General features: G+C 38.2%; 1 protein-coding gene across 1 annotated transcript in view; it reads right to left on the bottom strand.

The window, feature by feature from the left end:
* rasa2 (RAS p21 protein activator 2) overlaps positions 1-24,527 on the bottom strand; it is a 33,848-nt gene that overhangs the window by 7,452 nt on the left and 1,869 nt on the right. Inside the window, exons 2-19 of the mRNA XM_044204179.1 lie at positions 23,015-23,138; positions 18,384-18,487; positions 18,203-18,297; positions 15,527-15,603; positions 10,287-10,370; positions 9,083-9,155; positions 8,857-8,933; positions 8,255-8,356; positions 4,415-4,568; positions 3,977-4,125; positions 3,560-3,674; positions 2,839-2,913; positions 2,506-2,629; positions 1,522-1,628; positions 1,348-1,431; positions 976-1,053; positions 793-866; positions 115-221 (exon numbers count right to left, since the gene is read on the bottom strand). Coding sequence (XP_044060114.1) covers positions 115-221; positions 793-866; positions 976-1,053; positions 1,348-1,431; positions 1,522-1,628; positions 2,506-2,629; positions 2,839-2,913; positions 3,560-3,674; positions 3,977-4,125; positions 4,415-4,568; positions 8,255-8,356; positions 8,857-8,933; positions 9,083-9,155; positions 10,287-10,370; positions 15,527-15,603; positions 18,203-18,297; positions 18,384-18,487; positions 23,015-23,138 — 1,803 coding nt within the window. The remainder of the gene's footprint in view (positions 1-114; positions 222-792; positions 867-975; positions 1,054-1,347; positions 1,432-1,521; positions 1,629-2,505; positions 2,630-2,838; positions 2,914-3,559; positions 3,675-3,976; positions 4,126-4,414; positions 4,569-8,254; positions 8,357-8,856; positions 8,934-9,082; positions 9,156-10,286; positions 10,371-15,526; positions 15,604-18,202; positions 18,298-18,383; positions 18,488-23,014; positions 23,139-24,527) is intronic.

Below are 24,527 nucleotides of genomic sequence, written 5' to 3'. Positions count from 1 at the left end.
AAGAACGATACTGTGAGAGAAAGCACTGCATGCGGCCATCTCCTGTTAGTTTTTGTATTATGCTACAAGTTCTAGATGAAAATATATTTGGTTGGAGTATGAAACTGGTCTCACCTTTATGTTTACGGTAGGAGAGCTCCCTGTTGGTCACACTGAGCCATCTCTTTTTAAAGTTTTTCTTGCCAAGGCGTTTTCTCCCCTGGGCTCGTTTCTGTACTTCCCTAAAAGGACACACACAAGACTGAGGTTCAAAAACTAAGCCATGTTTTACTGGATGTAAGCAGATAAAAAGTGATCAGAACATTCAGCATTTTCTTTATTTTTTTTTTTTTTTACATTTTATATATATATATATATATAAATACTCTAGACTCCAGTTACACTGAAATAAATCTCATCTGAATTTCAAGCAAATTTGAAAGTTAAATTACAATGTCATGGACATTTTATATCTGTTGCAAAATTTCATTTGACTCAAATTTGCAATCCATGTCTAAGTTGCACGATGGGAAATGTGAGATCCAGCCTTTTTGGAGCTTGACCCCCCTCACTATTCTCCGTCAACATTAAGTAACTGAAGCTTTCTTTAGCCTTGGTCACTGATGTCAAAGACTATTAACTCACTGAAGCAATAAGTAGGTCTACATAAAGATATTAACATTTTTCTGCAATTCCCCCCAACAGACCACTTAAATTTTGTAGGGAGAAGAGAGGTAAAAGAGGAAGCAGCAACAAGTTTTACTCTTCATCTTCTTCCTACTGATCGTGGCCAGGCTCATAATGAACACTCACCCCTCCTTGAGAACCACTGCGTCCTCCAGCCCACTGGACTCCTTGCTGACGTTAGAGGAGATCTCATCAAGAAACTGGAAAACAGAATTGACAATGATATCAGCTCTAACCATTTAAAATGACAAATAAACACATAAATATTCACATTCTAAAGGACCTAAAGGAGTATATTAAAAAAAATACCTTTTTAACTTTTTCGATGCATTTGTCTTCTTGGAATGATTTGAAGAAGTCATACATGTAGGTTTCTTTGAAACTAGACTAAAAGAAGAAAAAAAGACTTAAATCAACAGGAGACATTAAAATACTGCATTTGATAATGTTTGATGACAGTTACACAATCAAAAACATACATATAAAGTAGACTATATTTAACAGTATTCCTCTAAACGCAGAACCTTATTGCTGATTCAGCCCAGACTATGGTTTCATCAGTCTCACAAATGCCTTTATTATCTCATGATTCTACAGAATGAATGTTTCACCTATCTCCTCCTCCTCTCACTTTGCTTTAATTGGATCAACTGAATTTCTCATCTTTACTGTTAATCTTACCAGTTTTTTGGACAAACTACCCCAGCTGCCCAGAGTCTGGATTGTTTTTGAGATGAGTGTGAGAGTGCGGGAAATCTCAGGATCCTAGAATGAAAGAAAATGAATGACAACAATGTACTGTGTAGTGTCTCCAGTATATTTATTAAATGGTGAGCTGTGGAGCCATGCACTTACAGGATGGTGGGAACGAAGTTGGAAGGAGTGTGGAGAAAGCACAGCGACAGCAAAGAACCGCAGGAACACAAAGCTGCTAACAGCTGAGTATTGAACATGAGGGTCAGCTGTAGAGACAAAGAACATGCTAACAACTGAATCTGGCTTCTTAAAACAAGCTCATACAACCAATAAGCAAGTATTATAAAGCATAAGGAAAAACAACAGGGGATGACATTTAATCAACATTTTACTATAAATGTTTCTAGCATGTATATATAGGGAGTGGGCAAAATATAGCCACTGTAAGATTAAACTCCAGTTAAACTTAAAGATTTGGCTCCACCTTATGGTAGACATATATATTAACCAATTAACACACTATAAAAGCTCAACTAATATGTTAAAGCTTACTTGTGGCATAAATTAATCTAATTCAAGCTACTGATATAAAGCTACAGTAAACGCCCAGTTTTAGATCTGTGCAAATTCCTCTAAACACGCTGTCCTTTTTTATTTTTATTTTGAAGGATAGAAAATGTTAGCCCATCCTGTAACTCACCCATGGAGTGAAAACTGTGGAACTCCTTGTGCTCCAAAATTACATAAATACTGCAGCACACAGTGAAATTAAAACATCAGAAATATAAATAGAGAAAATATATAGACCTTAGCCAATAAATTATAAAATAATTTATTTATTTTTTTTTTTTATATTTTTGTCTGCTACTGGGTACAGCCAACATATTTAATGCCTTTGGAACAATAAACTGGTGACCTGCTGAACTGTTTCACAATATCAGAGGAAAATAAGAAACAACACATCTTCTTTAGTAAAGTGACGACAGATTATCACTGATCTTCCCGTCCTATATGCACATGTATGTGCATAGGTGTTGTTCTTGTTTTGGTTGATGATTCTTTTAGATTTCTGAATGACAATTTCTCTGACTAAGTGGCTACAAAAATGCCACAGCAGCCTCTTTTACAGGCTCTAGCATTTACCTGGGAAGCGTTTACAGGCCAAGTGTCTCAGTGACCTGAAGACATCACACATAAGTGGGGGACAGCTGGAACTGGACTGGGTGATGGAGGAAAAGACTTTCTGGACATAACCCTGAAGGTTCTCCTGCAGAGGTAACAAAAACATTAATACTACTTTACATACAAGAGCGGAAAATAATATGTTGAAGGGGAAGGCCACTGAAATTTTGTTTTATGACATATTTTGCATACATTTTCTGTAGCACTACACCAAAGAAGTAAGTTTACATTGAACAAAGCTTAAAATCAGAAGGACTTCAAAAGGACGTTCTGCTGAGAGAGGAGTGCATTTACCTTGTTGACCTCCACGTTGTCGCCTTCCTTTAGTTTAATGGGATCTATCTCACATGTTTTGTTGGATTCACAAATCTATAAAAAGGTTAAAAGGACAAAAAAAATAAAATAAAAAAAATAATCAGGCCTAATGTATTAATGAGAAATGAACAGATCTGAGATATTTTGTTGTGGGGAATTGTGGATTTATTCCCAATTTCTTGAAATTAGATTGACAACAATGGCAACATTGAGTAGGAGTACTGCAGAAATTCACAATCTTTGCTTTTTTTCCCCCCAGACATGTCAAGGAAGTCAAATTAGTATTCAATAATCTGTATAAATAAACAGCAATATTAAGTCACTCATAAAAAATGAAATATGAAGACAACCAAGAATAGAATATGGCACATTTTGCAGATGTAGGTAGACCATTTTCAAAAGCCCCAAATGAACCACTGATCAAAAAATTACAATTTCAACTCTCATTAATGCGAGACATTTAGAGGAAAGTTTTGAAAAGTGGTTCAAAAAGTGGTCGATGCAGTACATACTTTATAAAACTCCAAACCTACTAATTACATCTGCACATCTGCTTGTTTGTAGTGGAAAGGCAGCTGTTCAAGTGGAGTTTTCCACACTGACCTTGGTGACTCATGCCCATTCTGGCATCTATACTGGATATATGTGCGTGCGTGCGTGCGTGCGTGTGTGCGTGTGTATCTCTCCTTGTTACTCATACCTCATCTATTACAGGCTTCAGGGTAACAGCCAGGTAATTTTTTCCCACAATCTTCATCATGTCATCAATGCACCGTGTTGCCAGGGAGTTGCCACGGAATATAGTGTTAGCCTCCCTGTATGGACACAGAAATATTCCATCAACATTAAATCACACACTAACCATTTTTGACCACATTTCTTGGCAAAATATCAATTCATAGGTGGATTGTTTTTTGGTAATAGTTTTGGGCCAATTGAGATAATCCTTATTAAAGTACTACTTGTGTTTCTGAATCTAAAGGTTTGACAGTCCAGCCCAGGCTAAATTAAGTAACAGTGTGGGACATGCCATTTATCTGTATTCATGCGTCTACTTATATACACATGCCACTGTGTACCTGTGCTGTACTGTAGGTGTGCATGTGTGAGTACTCACTGAGTGTTGTCCAGCTCTAGCGCTGCCACAGCAGAGACAAAAGGCACAAATCGATTGTGGTGGAGCAGCAGTCGAACCGTGGGCAGAACAGCCTCGTATCGCTCTCTGCAGATGTCCCCCAAGATGTGTGCTGCTGACGCCGAGATGGGCTGAAGGAGGCGAAGAGAAATGGCGGCAGGAGAGAGGGTGAAAGAGGGGTATACACAGATCGACTGATTATATTTCAATACATTTTATGAAACTGAAGACTGAGGTGGTTGGACCACACGAAGGAAAGCTACACCAGCATGAATTCTCTATTGACTACTGGGGCTACTAAATAAGCCCCAGGATGGCATCAGTGTACATTGGCCTAGAATCTGTAACCTAAAACTGGAAATGTACATTTGTGTACATTGTTTTCCCTCCATCTTACTGTAACTTGAGCTATTGTCTTACCTTCACATCTGGGGATTTGAGCAGCAGGTTGCAGAGTGGTGTGTAGCAGTCAGATGGCAGCACTGTGTCTTCTATGTAGGTCAGCTTCAAACGCAAGGATCCCAAATCATCAGACTTGGGCTTGCTGCCATTCCCTTTGGGCTGGAGGAGATACCTGTTGGACCGCAGGAAGAAAGATGCCATATTACTGCGCTGTGATGTGTGGAAAAATAAATACTTCTCAATGTCATAATCCCAATCTCTTAAGAATCGGAACTGGATATTAAAATAAATCAACCTACCACATACAAAACACAACCTACCTAAAATTACACATGAGCCAAACAATCAACCAAATTATTTTAAGTTCACTGCCGCTTTAAGAAAATAGACGATTGACGGTTGATCCTGCTGACCTGAAACCACCTGTTCAACACATCAGAAACCAACTGTACCAATTATTTACGGCAAAAAAAGACAGCTAAAGGAAAAATGGAGAGTATCCACACATGGGATTTACGCTGCTGAAACTTTACTGGACCGTCAAAATTTTGTTCAATGAAGACCCTTAGTGTGCTTTTACCCTACGCCTTGCCTAAATATAGGAAGGATTGTGCATGCAACTACCTTTCTGCATTAAAAAAAACCCATAGTTGAAAATGGTTGGAGAATAGTTTCTGGATACAGTCCTGTGAAGCTGTTAAATAGATACATAGATACATAATCACCTTTTAGTCAATGAATATGAGAAATACTGCACTATAGATAGTAATATAGAAATGACAGTCTTTATGTAAAAACGGGCTTATATTGTCTACCATTGTTTTCTAACTGGGATTCTGCTTTTGGAAAGAAATGAGTATGGCAAAAGCTTTTACAGATAAACCTTATACGTGTTTTAATCAACAAACATGAAAACTCCTTATAAACTGATAAAACAGAACACAAAACCAAACAGTACATCCATAAATGATCAGTTATGTGTTCATCAGTGTCTATTAGTGTATAATACAATGGACTATTAGTGATACGTTAATCCACTCAGAGGATGTTTTACTGTAGCTACTGTTACTCTGAAGCATCACCAGCTCAAACACCACGTAAAGGGGTTCAAAGTACTACTAAATAAAGCTAATGCATACCTGTATACACTATATAAATCAGGCCGCTGTCTTTGCTATTTGCTTATTTTTCTAGCTGTTTTAACTATTGTGGTGGACTGGATAACTTCCTCTTAAAATCAGAGGATTTATTAAATAAATAGGTTTGTTTAGGAGGCTATTGCTCTTATTTCTGCTGCATGCACATCTCCCTGAAAGCCAACAGGTGGAGCAAAATACAAAATGATTAAATGCAGAGTTGAACTGCAGTGCTTCAAAAGCTGCAGCTACGTACTGTGGTCATAAGCTGCTTGATCTGTAATCATGGTACAAAAGGCACAGAGACGCTTCTCTGAAAGAAGTCAACAGATCATCTATGCTGATTTCATGAAGATGAACAGTTTTTGTGTGTGCAACATGGACGATTTCCAGCATAAACATAGGACATGAGGTACTGCCACCATGCAAAAAGCCACCCACGCACTCAACTCTCAGCCCTCATGTACGAACAGATTGCTATCTGGCATAATCCCGTATCACCTACACTGACGCAAAGCTATGGAAACACCCACACAATGGAAAAACTTCTGAACACTGAGGAATCTAGGAAGATTTTTCAAAATCACCTTGTAATGGCATGCAAAACATCCAAGGTGTCCTGAAGGATAAGCATGACAGAGCTCCTAAACAGAAAGACTCCAAAGCAAGAAGCTCCACCTCCCATGTGTAAAGACTTGATCTAGTTAAGAGTAAGGTGACCGGGCCATGACGTCAGAATGACAGATTGTTTGCAATAACGAAGCCACAAACTAATACATTAGACTGAGAAACAAACACATCAGATTTTGTCAGGGACAGGACAAGAAGTCCTGAACTTATTTCCATCATTGTTCCTTATGTTTCCACAGTCCAATAGCCAAAGAAACAGGCTATCCCTGTTTGAACTAAGAAATATAAAAAGAAAATCAACAACACAGAAAATCGTATCTCTAGTGGTTAATAAACACAAGCCAGGAGTGGTGTATGTATGCTGCACAGGTCTTCTAGTCTTCCATTATCTTCCCTGGAAATCTAAAATGGGCCTATTCATTTTCAGCCATGATAGTACATGGAAGCCTTTAGGGCAAAACAACAGGCATATATGTATGTGAAAATATTTGACTGCATTTAGCTGAAGTACATTTGAAAAGAGTGTGGCAGACTAGCAGTTTTACCAAATTATGAGGAATCACACAAAACAACGGGAAAAAAAATGTAGTTCAATCAATGGAAAGATGTTAGTAGCATGGCATTACACCACCCCTATTATCTATGTGTATCTGTTCATTTTACAAACATATCTTCATCTCTTTATTCGTATTTATACCGGAAGTTAAACGCACAGTATGTCATTTCTGCCACTAGGGGTCTCGCAATGAAAACAAAAGCAAAAGACGGACTTTGATGACATTGTGAAGTAGCGCAGGATCATGGGAGTTGTTGTCTTCATTGTTAAACAACCACCATTGCCGATGAAAATCTATCTGACGTCACGTGACTCAGGCAGAAACCATGTTCACGGACGAGGTAATGTATTAAAGTTTTATGGGAATAGCTTCTGCAACAGAACGTGCAGCAAACGGCAATGAATAATCGTGCTCCATCACAAGTGAGCAATACAAACAATAGTAAATAATAGTGAGGCTAGCTAGCTAGTTCGTCGACTTCCTTCCTCGCTCTCTGACGTGTCATCTGGTGTTTCCTCTGAAGTTATAGCAACTAGAAGACTAAACGGGAAATGACGCCATTGACAGTCAATGAATGAAACACACCGTTACCTTGAATAAAATTACAGGGTTTGAACATTGTTGGAAACACTTGGGATAATGTAAGTAGACAACTCAAAATATATTACATAGGTCTAGTCCTTTTAGTCCTCCACATTTTAATGCGGAAATGACACATATTATGCCTATTATTCTATTGCAGAAGCTGTTAAACAGCTTCATTTTCTATGTTAAAAAGTTTCCTACTGTCATTTATATTCCTCATATTTACATGTATAAATGTAGCTGCTCACAAAATATACAAAACAACATTATATTTTAACAATGTTACTTAATCAAATAATAAAAAGCATGATTTGTATTTGAACCCCACCGTCGAAAACAAAAAAGGACAAAAAGAAAAATAAGTCCATATTGAGTCTAAATAAAAACTGTTTAACCGTTAATGGTCAGAGTGGAAAAGAATAGTGGAAACAAAACTGGAGGTTTGGGAAAAAAAAGTCAGAAGAACTCATTGAATCTCATGGATATGACCCAAGATCTGGAGTTATAAGGAATGCATTTTTTCTATGATTTCTAAATGGATTCTGGATGTTTATCCTCGGTGGACATCGGAGATCCACCACTGCCACCACCACAGTGATGAGTTCAGCAGATTGTAGCAGTGTGTATATAATGTCTATGCTAAATGGTATATAGCCTATATAGTATATAGTGCCTTTCTAGTCTTTTCCGACCACTCAAAGCACTTCAGCTACACATTTACCCCATTCACACACATTCATACACTGATGTTCATCAGTACAAAGAAACTAATCATTCACACACACACACACCAAGAAAGAAGTGACGTCTAGCAAATTGTGTAAATCGTTTGAAAAAAAAAATGTATGCAGAAATATGGATGCTGTTTGTATGAGCGCATATTTCTTTACATTCCTAGTGGACAGTAAATGTTAGAAATTGAAAGACATTTTCTTCTGTCTAGTCCTTACCAGGCTTTGTGGATGTGGTCACTTCGCAGGATCTTGACAGGGACCCGCGTCTCCCCCAGAAACACATCCTGAGCCAGATTCTCATTGTTCCACAAATCAACTCTGTAAAAAGGTAGAATATGGGAACTGAAACAAGTATTTCATCTATGAATATATATCATTAAACTACATGTACATCAAGTAAGACACAATATTTGTTGCTGTGTGAGTTCAGCACAAACACATAACCACCCATCTCCAATATGGCAAAAGGGACAAAATAAATTTCACTACCGAGTGGTGCTTACCTGCTTGGTGCATAAAAACCAATTCAATACCCGTGCCACGACACCACCTCAAATCAAAACCATGCATGAGTGTTTACCTTTGAATCTGTCTATTCTTACCCAGTGAGCTATGAGTCCACTGTGACGGAAGCCCCACATAGCCTTAACCAGAAACCAAGGCTCTCTATCAGTAGTCAGAACACACCAGATCTAAATTCACTTTTTTGTCCTCAGGTTGTTAAGAAATAATTTTTCTTCTGTCAAGACTACAGAGGGGAAACGAGAAAGAGAAAGAGAAGAGAGAGAGAGAGAGAGAGAGAGAGAGAGAGAGCTTACTTGATCTCAAGTTTTTCAATGTCCTCCTCCTCCACTTGGAAATGAGACTTTTTAGAGTAGCTGCTGGACCGTGTGACCTGAGGAAGAACATGTCAAGGCTTACTTATACAAATAGTGCTGTTTTTTTGGCTTTCCCCCCCAAGTTATCTAACAGTAATGTAACCAATAGGCCATTTTAAACCTATGACGTGGCTAGACAGCTAAAGGTGTAGTTGCAGAAATTTACCTCAAAGAAGAAGGTCTCTTCAAAATGAGGGTTGCTGGTTTTCTTCTTTACCTTTGTTTTCTTTTGGTCGGACCTGAGGAGATACATTACAGAAACTCTAATACTCACATTTGAAAAACTTCCCCTGCTGATCATCAGCAAAACTACTATTTCTATGATAGTTTGTGGTTACCACTGCTTTTTAAAATTCCGTTTTTATTTCTTTGCATCAAGATTACAGCCATTTAAAAAAAATCTGTACTGAGGAGCATGTATAAAATGAGAGTTTTTTATCTAGTGAGGCTTTCTCAAGATTAGATCATTGCAAATCATCATACTTGCCTTAGCCTCAGTTTCCTTTAGCAACTACAGTTTAGTGCAAACTGGATCAAATATGTCACACTCATATTAGCTGCCCTCTATTGGCTCAGTCTGTTTTAGAATTGAACATTTTATTATTAAACCTGAAATAACTGATTTTTTTGACACTTAGGGCAGCCAGAACAAGTTGTGAGCACAAACCTGACATGACACCTACATAACCCGTACATTGTTACTTTTAAAATATCGATTATAGCCACCTTAACATTTAAGGAACCACATGGTCTGGCCCCTGGTTACATTGATGAACTCATGACCTTATATGCACCAGGTGACGTGACTCAAGATCCTCAGATGTAGTCTTACTTGTTAGAACAACGCACAGGTTAGTGGCAAAACGTGAGGAGACATCTACAGCCAGAGCTCCAAATGTTTTGCAATATTCTGACTAAGAAGCTTTGGTCAGTCAGCTCTATAAAGTAATGTAAATCTCTTTTAAATACATTCATTTTAAAAAGTTGAATTTAAACCTGGCTGTAATGCTGACATCCTAAAGAGCAGGACACATTCATAGCAGCCGGACAGGTCACGCAGGATAACATTATCTTGTGAATAATTGAGATGTTTACCAATTAAATATCTTTTAAAGTAAAAAAAAGATGGGTCTCATTCTTCAGTTTAGTCTGAACACTTTCTAGCTTTTTGTCTTTTAACTTTAAGTTTGGAAAAACCGCATAATGTTTATTTAAGGAAATTGGAGTCTCCATTTATGTAGTAGTATTATGAAAAAAGCCAAGTTAAAAAGGAGCAAACAAGCTGCTTCTATACTTGCAAAGAATATCACTATATGTGTATGTTGTTAACCTAGCTCTCTTTGGCATATGTGTGGCATTCACAAAGTTACCTGGCAGGTCCAACAAGTGACACGGTGGCATACGGGTCACAGTTCTGCCCACTGATCAAAGGCAGTCCCTGGCACTCTATTATCCTAGAGGAGGTCACAATGACATAGGGAGGGACACAATTAATGTTTAGGGACACAACATGGACACGATTTTAGAAAAAAATTTAAATAAATCCTTAGTACTGTGTTAATTTACATTATCGTCATCAGTTGATTCATTTACATAGATACAGATTAGCAGCAATCCACCATTCTAAATGCTACTGTGAAGCCATTCATCTTGGAACAAAACTTTTAATATTTCAAGCAATTATGAATTGACAGACTTTAAAAGTGACCCAAGACCTTGGGAGGGATTAGCTTTCAACACTGTCTTAAGAGCATAAATGGTAAATAATTTCTTGTTGGTTCAACAGATGCCTGAGTGGAAATGCTATTGCTGTTAACCCTCCATGGCCTGCATTTTCATGGCACGGAGTAAAAAACAGGTTTAAAAACAGGAGATTTATGAACAATAAAAGAATAAAAAGTTTAAAATTTTTAATTTGGTAATTTTGAAGTTTACTTTGAGGCACCACTGTATTACAATGGGAAAAACTATTAAACAATGGACATTTCCAAACACCAAGTTAATAGACATTTATGACTTAAAACAGACATATAATCTTAAAAACAAGTTTTGTATTGACGTGTCAACCTCAGGTAATATAAATATACCACTACAGAACAAGTAATCAATCAATGTGACTGACAAATGCGGTGGGCATCAACTTCAACAAGTTCAAAAACAAAAAGTCACATAATAGCCCATAAAAAGATAACAATCAAATTTCATTGCGTCATTATCTCTTTCTTCACACAAACACCATTATGTTAGATGTAAATACGAATTCTATAGTATATTCATTATTTGACCAAAATGAAATTACTCATGCATAGAATACAAACGCTGCTGATAAATGTCATACTTACTATATAAAGCTAACTAATAAATATTTTGATGTCCTATTATTATTATTATTATTATTATAATAATACAGTATAATGTGAATATTCCTAATTAGTGGGTTCTCCCCTCTGGATGCAGCATTGATTCATGTATCATAGTGTTGTATTTTGTTGCAAAAAAAACAAACAAATTTGGTCATGATGCCTGAAAGCAACATTGGACACAGAAGGCTAACATATTGCTATGAAGTTGGTTGCAATTCAAAATGATTTTCCCAGTTTCATTTTTGTCTCTGGTTCTAAAGCTTGCTAAATCTGGCATCGATTGTCAAGATCACATTTAAAAATGACATTTCTGCCAAGTCCTCAATTCTCAAAACAGTCATGGAGGTGGAGTGTAAAGCCATCATTAGATTGTCAACAGTATAAAACAGCACTACACACTGATAAACTGGTGCTACAGTCTTCATTTAGAAGTAGTGCTTTGCCCTTGTGTTTGGCTCGTGTCACACAAGGACCACTGCTTTTTTCACAGGTGTTTCAGGTGACAACAAATAGACACTGTAGGCACCCTAAACAGGATGTCGCTGCTAAGCAGGAGTCACCAGAGAATAAGAATGAATTCTGCCCATCACTAAGTGAGGCCAGAGGGAGAAGCCAAGCAGAGCGAATGTCAGGATGTTTGTGTATCGTCTTCCAGGGTGTCATGACAATATTCCCTATAGTCGCCTTTGCATCTCTTTCTTATCTCAACCAAATCTCGCTCTGCTCTGACCATCTCTGGTGACTAATCACACTGCAACAGGATGAAAAAAATAAAAAACACATCCTGCAGTGTTCATCATTTATGCACATATGGTGAGAGCTGGTGACAGTTTAAGCAAAACAATCAGAGAGACAGTGAATGACGGCAGCAGAAAACCACAGCGGTTGCAGTGTGAGAAGCGCAGGCTTCCTGCTCAGATGCCATTACTTCCTCCTCATTACCCTGCTTAGTATGAATGGGGGATGCAAAACAACATACGTAAACAGCATGAGGTCTGACATACACACAGATATAGTTGTACATACACTTCATGTGCTTAAGCTGATTCTTCAATGAGTGCTTTCTTTTGAGCGGACCATCCTCCCATGTGATTATCTGGTAACAGTTTGAGCTTGTGAAAACTTTTCTTTTTTTAAATATTTTTATTGAACAAACTCAGTTACATTGACCACAGTGAGAGAACATATGTTTTTCTTGTAAACCCATCAACAAATAGGCCTCTTTATCCCATCTCCTCAAGCCCTCCATCCAAAATAATAGCCAATAGCCCATTTAAAAAAGTGTAATGATACAGTTACTGGGAGAAAATAAAGACAATAAATAAACAAACAAAATAAAAATAATACAATAATAATACTTTGCAATAAATAGATAGATATAGAAATACATCCCTTCACATACAGTAGGAAGACTCTGAAAGTTATTATTATTATTATTATTATTCTGAAAGTATTGGATCAAGTGGAATAAAACTTGCCTCTCAGTGTAAACTTTATTTTCTCATAATTCATAAACATCATCAGGTCTTTAAGCCAGAGAGATGTCTTAATGTGGTAATTTCCAGTTTAATAAAATTCTTCTTCTTGCCAATAATGATGCAAATGCTATAATATTTTTTTAATGTTTAGTGGTTGTAGTTGGGGTGCACGGTGGCAGAGCGGCTACAGCTCCTGCCTCCCAATAAGGAGATCGTGGGTTCGTGGGTTCGATTCCCGGACCGGACCAACATCACACAATCTCTCTGGGTTCCAAAGACATGCATGTGTAGGTTAATTGATAACTCTAAATTTGAGTGAATGGTTGTCTGTCCTTGTCTGTGTCTGTGTTCGCCTGCTGCGACAGAGTTGGCCACTGTCCAGGGTGTGCCCTGCCTAAGGCCCGAAGTCACTGGGATTGACCCCCTAACGGGGACCAAGCGGTAGAAAATGGATGGATGGATGGATGGTTGTAGTTGATCATTGACTAGTACCTCAAAAATAGCTGTCCAAACATTTGGCCTAAAGCTTCTACCTGTGACTTTGGAGAAAAATAAATACTTTCCCAGTAGGTAGATAGTTAAAGGCAGGTCCAAAACATGTGAGCAAAGTCTGCTGGAGCACCATGACATCTATCGCAAGTCTTGTCTTAATGAGGAGATAATATATATTTGAGGGTTTGGCGTTTGAACAGTGGATATGATGGAGGACTTCAAATCAAGATGAGTCTAGCGCAAGAGGTACTTCTGTTTATTCTTTGCACAGTAGCAACCCAAGTGTCCTCTGGGAACGGTTCTCCAATTGCCATTTCCCAGCCTACTTTGGTCTTAATCAAGAGAGAATCAATAATATGAGACCCTTGAGAGGGAAGGTGGCTGTCCAAAACAGATTTGAGCCCTGACTTTGGAGAAAATTTTGAATTCTGGGACTGAGCAAAATACCTGAAAATATCGAAATAGGTTTGAATGAGGTTGAATTTAAAATTTGTAAATATACCATCAATGTATAGGCCCTTAAGATTAGTAATGCCTGACTCTCGCCAAAGAGAAAAGGTAGAGTCAAAAACTATCCGGTGTAAAAAAGGTGGTTATTACATATTGGGCTCAAGTTTGAAAGTCACTCAGTCGATCTCCGGAGGCTAACCAAACACATCCAGACCCATAATTTCAATCTCGCACAGAAATTTGATGGGATCCTGGACGTTTTCACTCTGGCACGTTAGTAATTTGCCCTTCTCGCTCGATTTGCAAATCTTCTCTTCCAAAAATATTCCTGCAGAGCTATTTATGCTGAGCCTGTGAAGTTTTTTCTGCAGTGTGCAAGTCTCTCAAAGTTTCCCCCCGCTGTAGATTCTACTAGGTAAAAACAGCCGCGAAAAGTGCTATTGCAGTGCATCTATAGACGACTGTGGAGGCTAAGTTGAAGCTCGTATCATAAGAGACGTGTCCTCTTTCAGGTTAGCATGTTGGTGCTCTAGCAGTGCTACCAACTGGCTCAATGTGACTGAGTCACCTTGGTTAGGGTCTGTAGGTGCGGCGGCGGCAGCCATGGAAGCTAGTTTTTCGGCTAAGCTAGTTGCTGCACGGGTTAGCCACTCATTTTGCTCCCAACGTCTCTTTCAACACTTAATATGACAGAATAACATTAGCAGAACAAAGAGTTGGATGTCATAAGAATATTAAGGAAAGCTGAGTCAGGAGAACCTCTTCTACACGTCCACTCTCTACATCGCCTCAGCGGAGGTCTGTCCTTGTGACAACTTTTTGATATCAAATGTACAGCTGGGAAGTAAAGGTGATAGATAAAAGGAATATTGTGACACACACAAAACCTAAAACAACCCACTGGGAGACACCATTGGCAAATGATATGATCTTATCAATGTTGACTCCTTTTTGATAACAACTTTAACAAATTTCTTTCTGGTTTCTTTCTCATATACCTCTGTCTGAACTATTAAGAAGAGATGTTTCCAATTTGGATCCAGTATTAGGCAAAGCACAAACAGTGCATTTCTTATAGTTTTCCTGACATATTTTTGGGCATTAGATGTTTTAAACTTGTGCCTATAATCCCTGAGAAAATGTATACAACTGAAAATCATTTGACTGGCTATAGTCACCGCAGCTCAGAAGAGAAGAGGAAGAGTTTGTGTGAGCTATAGTTGTTGTTACTGCCTGTGAAACAAAGCTACAATATAAATTTTGTTTGTTTTGCAAATATTGCGTGTCCCTAATCTTTTAGTCTGTTCAAGGACAGTGAGGTGTTGCGTTTCCTGTCACACCACACAACTAAAAGAAGAGAAACTGATTAATAATTGTCAATTTCCTGCATGATTCTGTATTTATTTCTTTGATTCCTGACTGTCCACCATATTTATGTTTCAAATAGTTGAGGATAAACAAGGGTTCAAACAATATGTCTAATTTGGTCTCTTTAATTTCCTCTTTTCATAATGTTATTGCAAGCTTAGTGTATATTTGTAGTTTGTTTGTGTACACATTAGGTACATGTGAATATATGTATTCCTGATCCTCTTATGTAAAAGCACTTTGGCACAAACTTGCTTTGTTCTTTATAAATGTGCTTTATAAATAAACCTAACCTCTAACACATCACTGTCAGGATTTGATCTTAGGCCAGTGGAAGCACTCATTTGGTTAAATTTAATAAACCTTTATTTCAAATTCCCTGAAAACATTCCCAGTTCATAAGACAACAAGCTGGATCAGACCTCACTTGACTGGCAACAAGGGAAAATTGGTACTCACCGGACTAGTAAGTGTTGACCTATTGAGCCGTTCTCTGTGATCACTTCATTCAATCGCATCTCCAAGTGAACCTTACCCTGTTGAACATGAGGAGAGGAGAGTGACTGGTGAGAAGTTACAAATTACTCACGTCATAAGATCGCAGTCTTAAGACCATGGCACAAGCAAGGTTTTTCCTGGCTCAGATGGGCCTTTGGGGGGTGACTATGCATGACAGTAAGCATGATCGGTCCGCGTACAGTAAAGGCAATGAGTCTGTTATCTTATTTGTTGAGGAAGTTAGAGAGTGAATGAAGAGAGGGAGCGGCGTGAGCGAGAACAAAGCAGAGAATCAGAGAAATAAAATGTTATTTTCTGATTGTTTCACGGCGGTTACGTTCTAAAGCACAAATAAACACGGCCACACCTCCATATAACCCTGCGGGAAGGAGCCACATTGTTGGATTTTGTGTGAAAGCAGCCGAAGCCACGCTTCAACCTGTCCACTGTGTCTGCTCTGTGTGTGTGTGTGTGTGTGTGTCTCAGCCCTGCCCTCGGTCAAACAGACACACAGACCTGCAGCTCTTTATATATCCATGACACAGACAGTGCTAGCTTCACAGTAGAGCGTTCAGGCCCAGTCAAAACAATGCAGCTTAGCTGTGGATGAGAGCGGAGTATTTAAGTTTATGTTCTGTTTGTTCAGCAGTTGTTTAATAAATTGCTATTAAACACATCCGGAGAGGATTTGAATTGCTATTTTTATTCTCCATTCTTAGCATTTTGGCACTGGTGATTTTCCTTAAGCGCTGGCTTAAACCTCATGCAGGAAAAACCCTGGGCACAAGTAAAAATTTTTCAAGTCGAATCCCAAGTTAATATGTGGGTTGTAAAATAAGATAAAAATGTGGGCTGTATGTGCTTGTGAGAAAATATACAAAATGTGATTCCTTCAACCCACCCAATCACTAACCATAATATTCTATTAATTTTATTACATATTGTATATGTAAAATATCTTCATTGCATTTTGTTTGAAACAAGTTTCTCTCACTGTATTTTTATTCTCTAGGCCTAGTCCTAGACTTGTGGCCCAGCTCAACCTCATGTTTAATGTAGTTTTAGGTTAATGGAGGTATCATGTGTGACAAGGGCCACAGCAGCTGTGAATTTTGTCATCACTCAAAAAGATCTTTATGGGGTCGGATGTGGTGAAGGCTGCCGGTCTCGCCTTCGGAAGTGTCAGAGAGAAGAGAGGGGGGAGAGAGAGAGCTAAACAAAACGCCCACACACTTGCACTCTGTCTCTGCAATTCAGCACTTGGCTGAGATGGCAAGTAGTTCTTTCTGATGCAAGATAGGACTTTAAGTCATTATAATCCTAAACTAATTTGCAAGGATCCAAATGAGCTAATATCATCAGCAAATTAACACTGACATTACAACTACCTAGCCTCCCCTTTGTCCTACCATTGCAATTTTCTTTATTAGCTGAGCAGGGTCCCTGGAATATGAGCTAACCCTGCTCACAGGGTACATACGCAGCCCCTGTTTAACTACAAACCAAGCCAGAGAAGCATTGCAATAACACCTCCATCACTCACTGATGTAACTTTGCAGTTGAAAGTGTCTACTTGTGAGTGAATCAGTGTAGCAGCACAAACCCAGAATAGTCTGGCGTGGGCTAATGGCAGCTAGAGTCAACACGTTAGCTACAGCAGCACAGAAGTGGTGTGCTGTAGTTTCACCTGACACAACCAGACCACAAAAAGTATTTGATCAAAGAAATGTACAGTTGAAATAGAACAACCCACATGCATGCCCTATATGAGATAGAAACTAGAACTGCACCCCTGAAAAAATGATCCATAAAATGCTGAAAGGCAAAAAATAATAATAAAAGACAGGTTCAACAAAATAGGCAGACACTGAACCAAAAACATCTCATAAGTCAAGACGATAGCTATACTATCATAATATGGAACTGAGTTTGTAATAATGACTATCAGAGATCAAATAATGCTAAAATGCCAAAACCAATATTTTTAATAGTGGTATTTTTCCAATGATGTGATCTTAAAAGCCACCTGTGTCATAATCTCTTTTGCCACAGGTTTGTCATGGTATTTTCACAATACAAACTAAAGTGTTTACAATGTGCAAATGGTTGCACTGCAGTCCTGTTGGATATAGGATTCTTGTTTAAAAGTCAAGAAGTCTCAGAAATATTTTACTTCCTTCATGTCATGACATCAAGACTCTGCCAAAAACATTCCAGACTCTGGCATATTGGATTTCATTTTCCTGTGACCAGACTGCTGTGATACTTGTATTCAGTTTTTGAGTGGGGGCTGACAGCAGCAGCCAATTGGTGAACAGAGTTGAGCCTGTCTCAGGTTTTCAAACTGTAAAAACACGACAGCTTGGACATAGACTATTAAACCTTACTTTGACATGGAAATGATCTTATCTGTATGCAAATTTTAGACTACGTGCAAGTGAATTTCCTGCTTGTTATATTGGGGTGCTGCCAGTTGTGAAAGCATACATCCCCCGAGCCCGAAGGGAGTGGTGCAGTCTCAATAACTTTAGTGGCAACTGGAATTCAAAGTCAAACCCAACGTGTTTTACATTAAAATCATTTTAAAATTATATTTGTGAATCATCATTTTAAACATTGAACTTTCCTAGAAATTACCTGGACTTCTGAGTTAGGATCTACTGGCTGAAGGCTAAACCAGTGCTCCTTCCCACTGTATTTACACAGATCATCCTTCCGGATTGACACCTTACCTGTAAAGACACAAACACACACATTAAACTGCAGCTCATCCACTCAGATGAGATGATATATTTGTGTGTTACTTAATGCAACTTACCAACAGGTAGGTCCCTTTGGAAAACGCTCTTGGCATAAACGTAGAAGGATAAACACTGAAATGGACGTGGGATCTCAAAGTAGAAGTCCTCTCCATAGAAAGGGCTGTAAATAAAGGCAGAGGTTTAAATTACAAACAAGGTGGTATCTTTTGGGGAAAAAAACAGTATGTGAGAATGTGAGAACGAATGTTTGTACTAGGTTGTGTAATGTGTGATAAACTGTAGCCAGATTAGTGGCTATGGCCTGATTACCTTATTCGAGCCGTGACACATACAGGTAGGCTTAATTAATGATTTGTTAAGCTTGACGCTTGATTCTTGACTGCGGGCAGTGTTATCAGATTTAAAAGACTAAATTTGGTGTAGTCCACAACTTCATTTTAAGTGGCTCTGTGATAAATGCTACATTGGAAAATAAAAATCAACATATTAATTTTGTGTTTTATTGAGTCCAGTCGTGCATGTGCACTCAGTTTTTGAAATTGCTAGGACCGACCAAGACAGTGACTTATAGTAGCTTAAGTAATGTGAGTGATGCAATCATCATTAAATGGTTGTATAGTGTTGCATGCTGCATGGTCACTTTATGTACTATCTTTGCCGTCCACCTGACCTAATTCTATACTGTGAAGTCATAGTAATTAAGTCATGTACAGCTGTTGGGTTATAACAATGATGTAATTACTGTGATACTAGGTTGTGTTTATGGCCCAAGATTATGTAGGGGGAAAAAATAGACAATTACTGAATAAATCTACTGTTGTGCTCCAGCCAAAGCATACTAATATGATCGTATTTGAGCATATCTATGATAAACACAGGATTTGTTAATTTGCTGGGAAATGAACTGTCTGAGCAGAAGGTGGACAACACAGGGTGCCTGTATGACTCATCAGGGTTGTGGGGAATGTTCTTGCTATGTTGTGGGTTTAAATCGGTCACTTATGCCATCCATGCTCTCCAAAACCTTTCCTGTCATTTCCTTAATATGCAGTCTAACAGTGTACAAACCCTCTAAAAAGTATTTGTGAAATCTCTTTTGAGTTATAGTCCTGTACCCTCAACAAATTCAATAGGAAAATCTATGAAGTAAAATATCTTAGAAATATCTGGAAAGTGACAAAAATACCTGAAAAGAAAAATGAAAGAGGGCAGAGTTGGGTTTTTAAAGTGCTGAAAAGTGCTATTTGAGGAACAGGCAGATAATAAAACCAGCTAAATGCCACTAAGGAAAAACAATCTACTGAGAAACCCCTTTATTCTACTGGCAAACTCAAACTTTGGACTTTCAGTCGAATCATTTTGTGGTGATAGATCATTTCACAGATTTCTCTAATGATTTAATGATTTTAAGAAAATTGTATTTAAAAAATGAACAAAATTGTTATTGAGACTCGTGTTTTACACATGTGAATAGTTTTGTCTGATGTAATTGCATTAAACATCAATTTGATTACTTTAGAAGTAATTTTGCATATATTTGCCATGTTGGGACATACATACACCCTGGACAGGTTGCTAGTCCACTGCAGGGTTAACACACACACACACACAGCAAATTTAGAGTTTCCAATCCACCTAGCCTTCGTGTCTTTTGACTGTGGGAGGAAACCAGAGCACCTGGAAGAAAACTATGCAGACACAAGGAGAGCATGCAAACTCCAATCATTAAACAGCGTGTGCTACAATTCTGTATGACCTAGGAGCAAAGTGGTTACATCTCTTCTCTTCAGCACAGGGCTGACTGCCCTGTAGGAGCTGGCACAAACACAGAGGGCTCAAGCATCTGTGCCTTTCAGTCCTGCCAACATTACTACCTCACGACCAAGAACGCGAGCTAGACAGCTTGATCTGACATAGCCGATTGTAGGTTAAGCACTACCTCAATGTACGTGCTGCTGGACCACCTGTCCGAAACAGACTGAACAATACTTGGACAGTTTTACTGAATTAACCATTCATATGTTTAAGTAAATCTGCAATCCCTGTCTTTTAAATTTTGAGTCATCTTAGGCCAGTTAAGTTGACAACGTTTGGGAGGACAAAAATCAAATGTAAATGTTGCGTCAAATTAATTGGCAACTGACAAATAAACAGCACTTGCTTGGTGCATACATAGGCATAAGTACATACGTTTTTAAAAATATATAACCTAAAAGAAGTGCCACTCAGACATGGGTTTGCCTGTCAAACATTAATGGAGTTTATGAGTCATGTGCCTTAATGAACTAAGACGGTGTAGTCCCTCATTCGTCCAGGAATGAACTATACGTTACATTTTCTCAGTTTTTAAAAATGTAATCATTATCAATCATTAGCCTTGAAAACAGGTATATCTGTATAAATATTCACTATCCCTGCACTGATGCCTCCCTCTCCAATTCATGCATCTTGGATGGTGAAATATCTTGCTGACACTTCCACACTGGGTTTGGCCAACACATCCAGTGTACACCCACACATCCTCCTCAACACCTAATGGAATGATGCACTGTAACCTCCCTATTCTGTACACACTCAAACATACACCCACTATACTACCTTCCCTTCTGTTGTCATCCTAGCTTCTAAATAATGTGAGGATGCAAGGTAGAGCCACTTGACCACAACTGTTTGAACATGTCTGCTATATCCAATGGATTAGCTGCAATTAGAGCTTCCATACGGCCTTTAAACCGTTAAAAACAGGAGCCCATACAACAGGCGTAAGTCAAGCACCATCAAATAAAAAACTCAGTGGGCTACATTTGAGTGATTATTAAGATATGCTAAACGGAGGCTAAGGTAGTTCGGAGTGACACAGAGAGAAAGACAGGGGAGAGCGTGGGAGGACACACTTCCTCAGAGACTATAAAATCCTTTTGAACGGCACAGAAATCAGGAGAGAGAGAGAGAAAAAAAAGAGCTGTTGTGAAATACCTAGAGAAGGCAGGCCCATGTTTACAGCGAGATGTGCAATGATGTAGATAGAAACCTGAAAGGTTTCCTGGTGCCCATCTCCCACACCTTTCTCTGAACTGCTTATGAACATGTAGCTATTAGTAAAATAGCTAATGGTACCCTGCACACATACAGCTCTGAATCACGTATTGACATTAATTGTAAGATGTAATGACATTTCTCCCATAATCGGCCTGCAACAAACATAAATGATCCAGAGTTTAGTATAATTGTTTCCACATGAGAGACTTCCTCAACAGGTTATTTAGATTTTTTGTTAGCTTTGATTTGACTTTGATTCTTGAAACAAACTGTAAATTGTACAAAAGAATAACAGCAGCCAACAGTATTGTTCCAAAACGCTCTAGACCACAACATCCATAAGAATAGATGCCCAGGTCAAATCCAAAGTCACTTAACTTAATACTATTCTCCAAAGCACGCATCAAGCTTTTATCCCCAAAATTGATGTATATACTGTATATATTTGAAAACGGGATGCTGCATATTATCTTGATTTTCATTTCAGTAATCATGGCAGTTGAACAACCTTACATTAGCAGGTACAAATTACCTTTTACACGGCAAGTCCAGTGTTAAGTGGTGTTATCGTGCTCTTTTCTAGCCCAACTAATTTACATCATTCTAGATTAATATTACTAGGGCTGAAACAAATAATTATTTCCATTATCAATTGTTCAGTAAATCAATTAAAGCAAAGTGACCCCCCCAAGTTCCAACATATGAACAGTCAAAAACTAAAAAAAAAAAAAAGGTATTCAATATATGATTTACAATATTTAGAGAATGACAGACAGAAAACCCTCTCATTTGTAAATCTGTGAAGGTTTGACATTTTTACTTGATTGTAAGCTACACATGCAATACCTCACAAAAGGTTCACTACTAGTTCAAAAATGTACTCTGAGGAAATGGCACAAATAAGACACTTGACCTGAAACCTTCGCCTGCGCATAAACAGAGGGATGTTTAGATTTCTAGTATAGCCAACATTACTTGCTACAGGTGAGGTGTGTAATGACTAGACATGATACAACCCAAGACGCTGAAATGTCTGTACACACCTGCAATCATTTCCCCTCAGGAACAAGGTTTCTTCTTCTGAGTCGCTTTAAGTATCACATAGTCCGGGAAATAAACTCATTGAATACTTTGAGACTACTCATAATATTCAACTATGATTCCCCCCCCCAACTGATGATATTGATCTGTCATTTATGTCTATGTCAATGTACACTTTACACTATATTACTGGCGGTAATTTCACACTTTCTATGACCTCTACTGTTCTATATTGGCCAGTGAGATTATATATTTTTTACTGCTCTTTATTTGTGACAATACAGAGTTTGCCAAATACTCTCTTCAAATGTTCTTCATTATTTATCTACAATACTTCAACATGTAAACTAGAAGACAGCTAGTCCGTGCTCAATATCAGATGAAAGAATGAACATGCTAAATATGCTACATTAAAATAAAAATATAGGCCTTTCCTGAGACTGCCTAATGTTTGAAAGCTGACAGTTTACTGTAATATTAACATGCTAACACATTGCTGTACAGTAAGAGCTGTAAAATAAGACAATAAGAAGATGGGGTTTGGAAATGTAATCAACATGAAAATGTACTCCATGAATATAAGAATTTACAGGAATAACCTGCTTACCTGACGCTTTTGTCAAACACCTTGGTGCGGAACACCTCCTCCTGATCCAGACTTATGGTGGAAAAGGTGCAGAGATCCCTTTGTCTATTTGGACCTGAGACTGGACCTAGGTTCTTAGCTTCACCTGCAGCAACAAGAGAAGAACATCATTACTATCTCAACTGGCATGAAAATAACAGCCGTCTTTCCCAAGTTAAAGGAAAATTAAATAATTATTTACAAAAACACATGCACATGTGTTGCATGTACACTGTCTTTGGCACATCAATGACACAGGTTTTGGACAATCCCCACCCATGCTATTCAATAACATTTCTCTATTTCTATAGCTCCTTCCAGCCTATAGTTATAATGTCAATCTTACAGGTATGCTTGACTGAGAAGCAAACTAAATGACATGTCAACAGATATACCTTCAAGAGGTTCTGAGAACATACACATTTAAATTTTTGATCTTTTGATATTTACTCTGCTAATTCATTGCAATACACAAGTGGTAGTCCTAGAGTCTGACAACTCTGAAAAGCAAAAAATGTTCCTACTGTTAATCTTAATCAAAAAAGGAAAAGAAATGTCCTTAAAAAAGGTTAATTTCACCAAAGCTGACTCAGAACAAGCTAATCGTAATCAAGATAAGCACATGCAATCATACACAGTACACATTTAAAATGTGCTTTTACATTCAACATCCTCATGCTTGACACTGGCTCTTGCCAGTTGCCAGGGCAAGCTGCAGAGCGGATGTAGCTGAAATATAGACTTGAGACTCCTATGTGGTTAAAAACATGAAACATTGACTTCCTCAGCATAACCAATGGCGACAATACAGCGCTGATTCACAAATGACAAACACCTTTGTAACACACACCACTTGCACACACTTCCATTGCATCGCAGGCAGACCCAGATTACATGCCATGGGTTATTGTGCAACAAATACATATTAATTCACCAAATCAAAGCCAAATAAGTTAAACCTGAATCTTAAGAACAGCTAAAGTTCTCAAACAGCACTATCTATAAATTCTCAATGACTCAGATTTAGACTGGTGGATTAGAGGGGCAAAGACAGTCTAAATTGGTCCTCTAGCTTTGGATAGGTACCCTAATCACAGGTGGAGACCTAATTAAGAAAAGCCACCAGTGAGATCAGCTTTTTAGCAGGCTATTAATAATAGTGTATGGCTAATCTTAGGAACAGCCAGTGAAAACAACCAGGTTGTCATGAAACTTGGACCAGGATGACCTGGTGGGAATGCAGCACACAGACACAAACACATATGCTATTCTTTGGCCAACCAACCCTACTGCCATCTCTTCCCTTCAAAAACATTTCCACTAAAACAGAGGCACGTCACCTTGTGAAAACCATGACCTAGAGGTCAGAGTTTGCCTAAACAATACCTGCCTTGGCTGAAGACTGCTTTGTCATTTTTACAACTGCCTTCTTCCTGATTTTATTCTGACAATGAAGCAAACAAGGGCATATATCAAAGTACACTGCTATAAAAAC

This window comes from Siniperca chuatsi, linkage group LG7 (genome assembly GCF_020085105.1).
Source record: "Siniperca chuatsi isolate FFG_IHB_CAS linkage group LG7, ASM2008510v1, whole genome shotgun sequence".
NCBI classification, from domain to species: Eukaryota; Metazoa; Chordata; class Actinopteri; order Centrarchiformes; family Sinipercidae; genus Siniperca; species Siniperca chuatsi.
The sequence above is the reverse complement of the archived record's forward strand: the minus strand, read 5'-3'. Positions and strand labels throughout refer to the sequence as shown.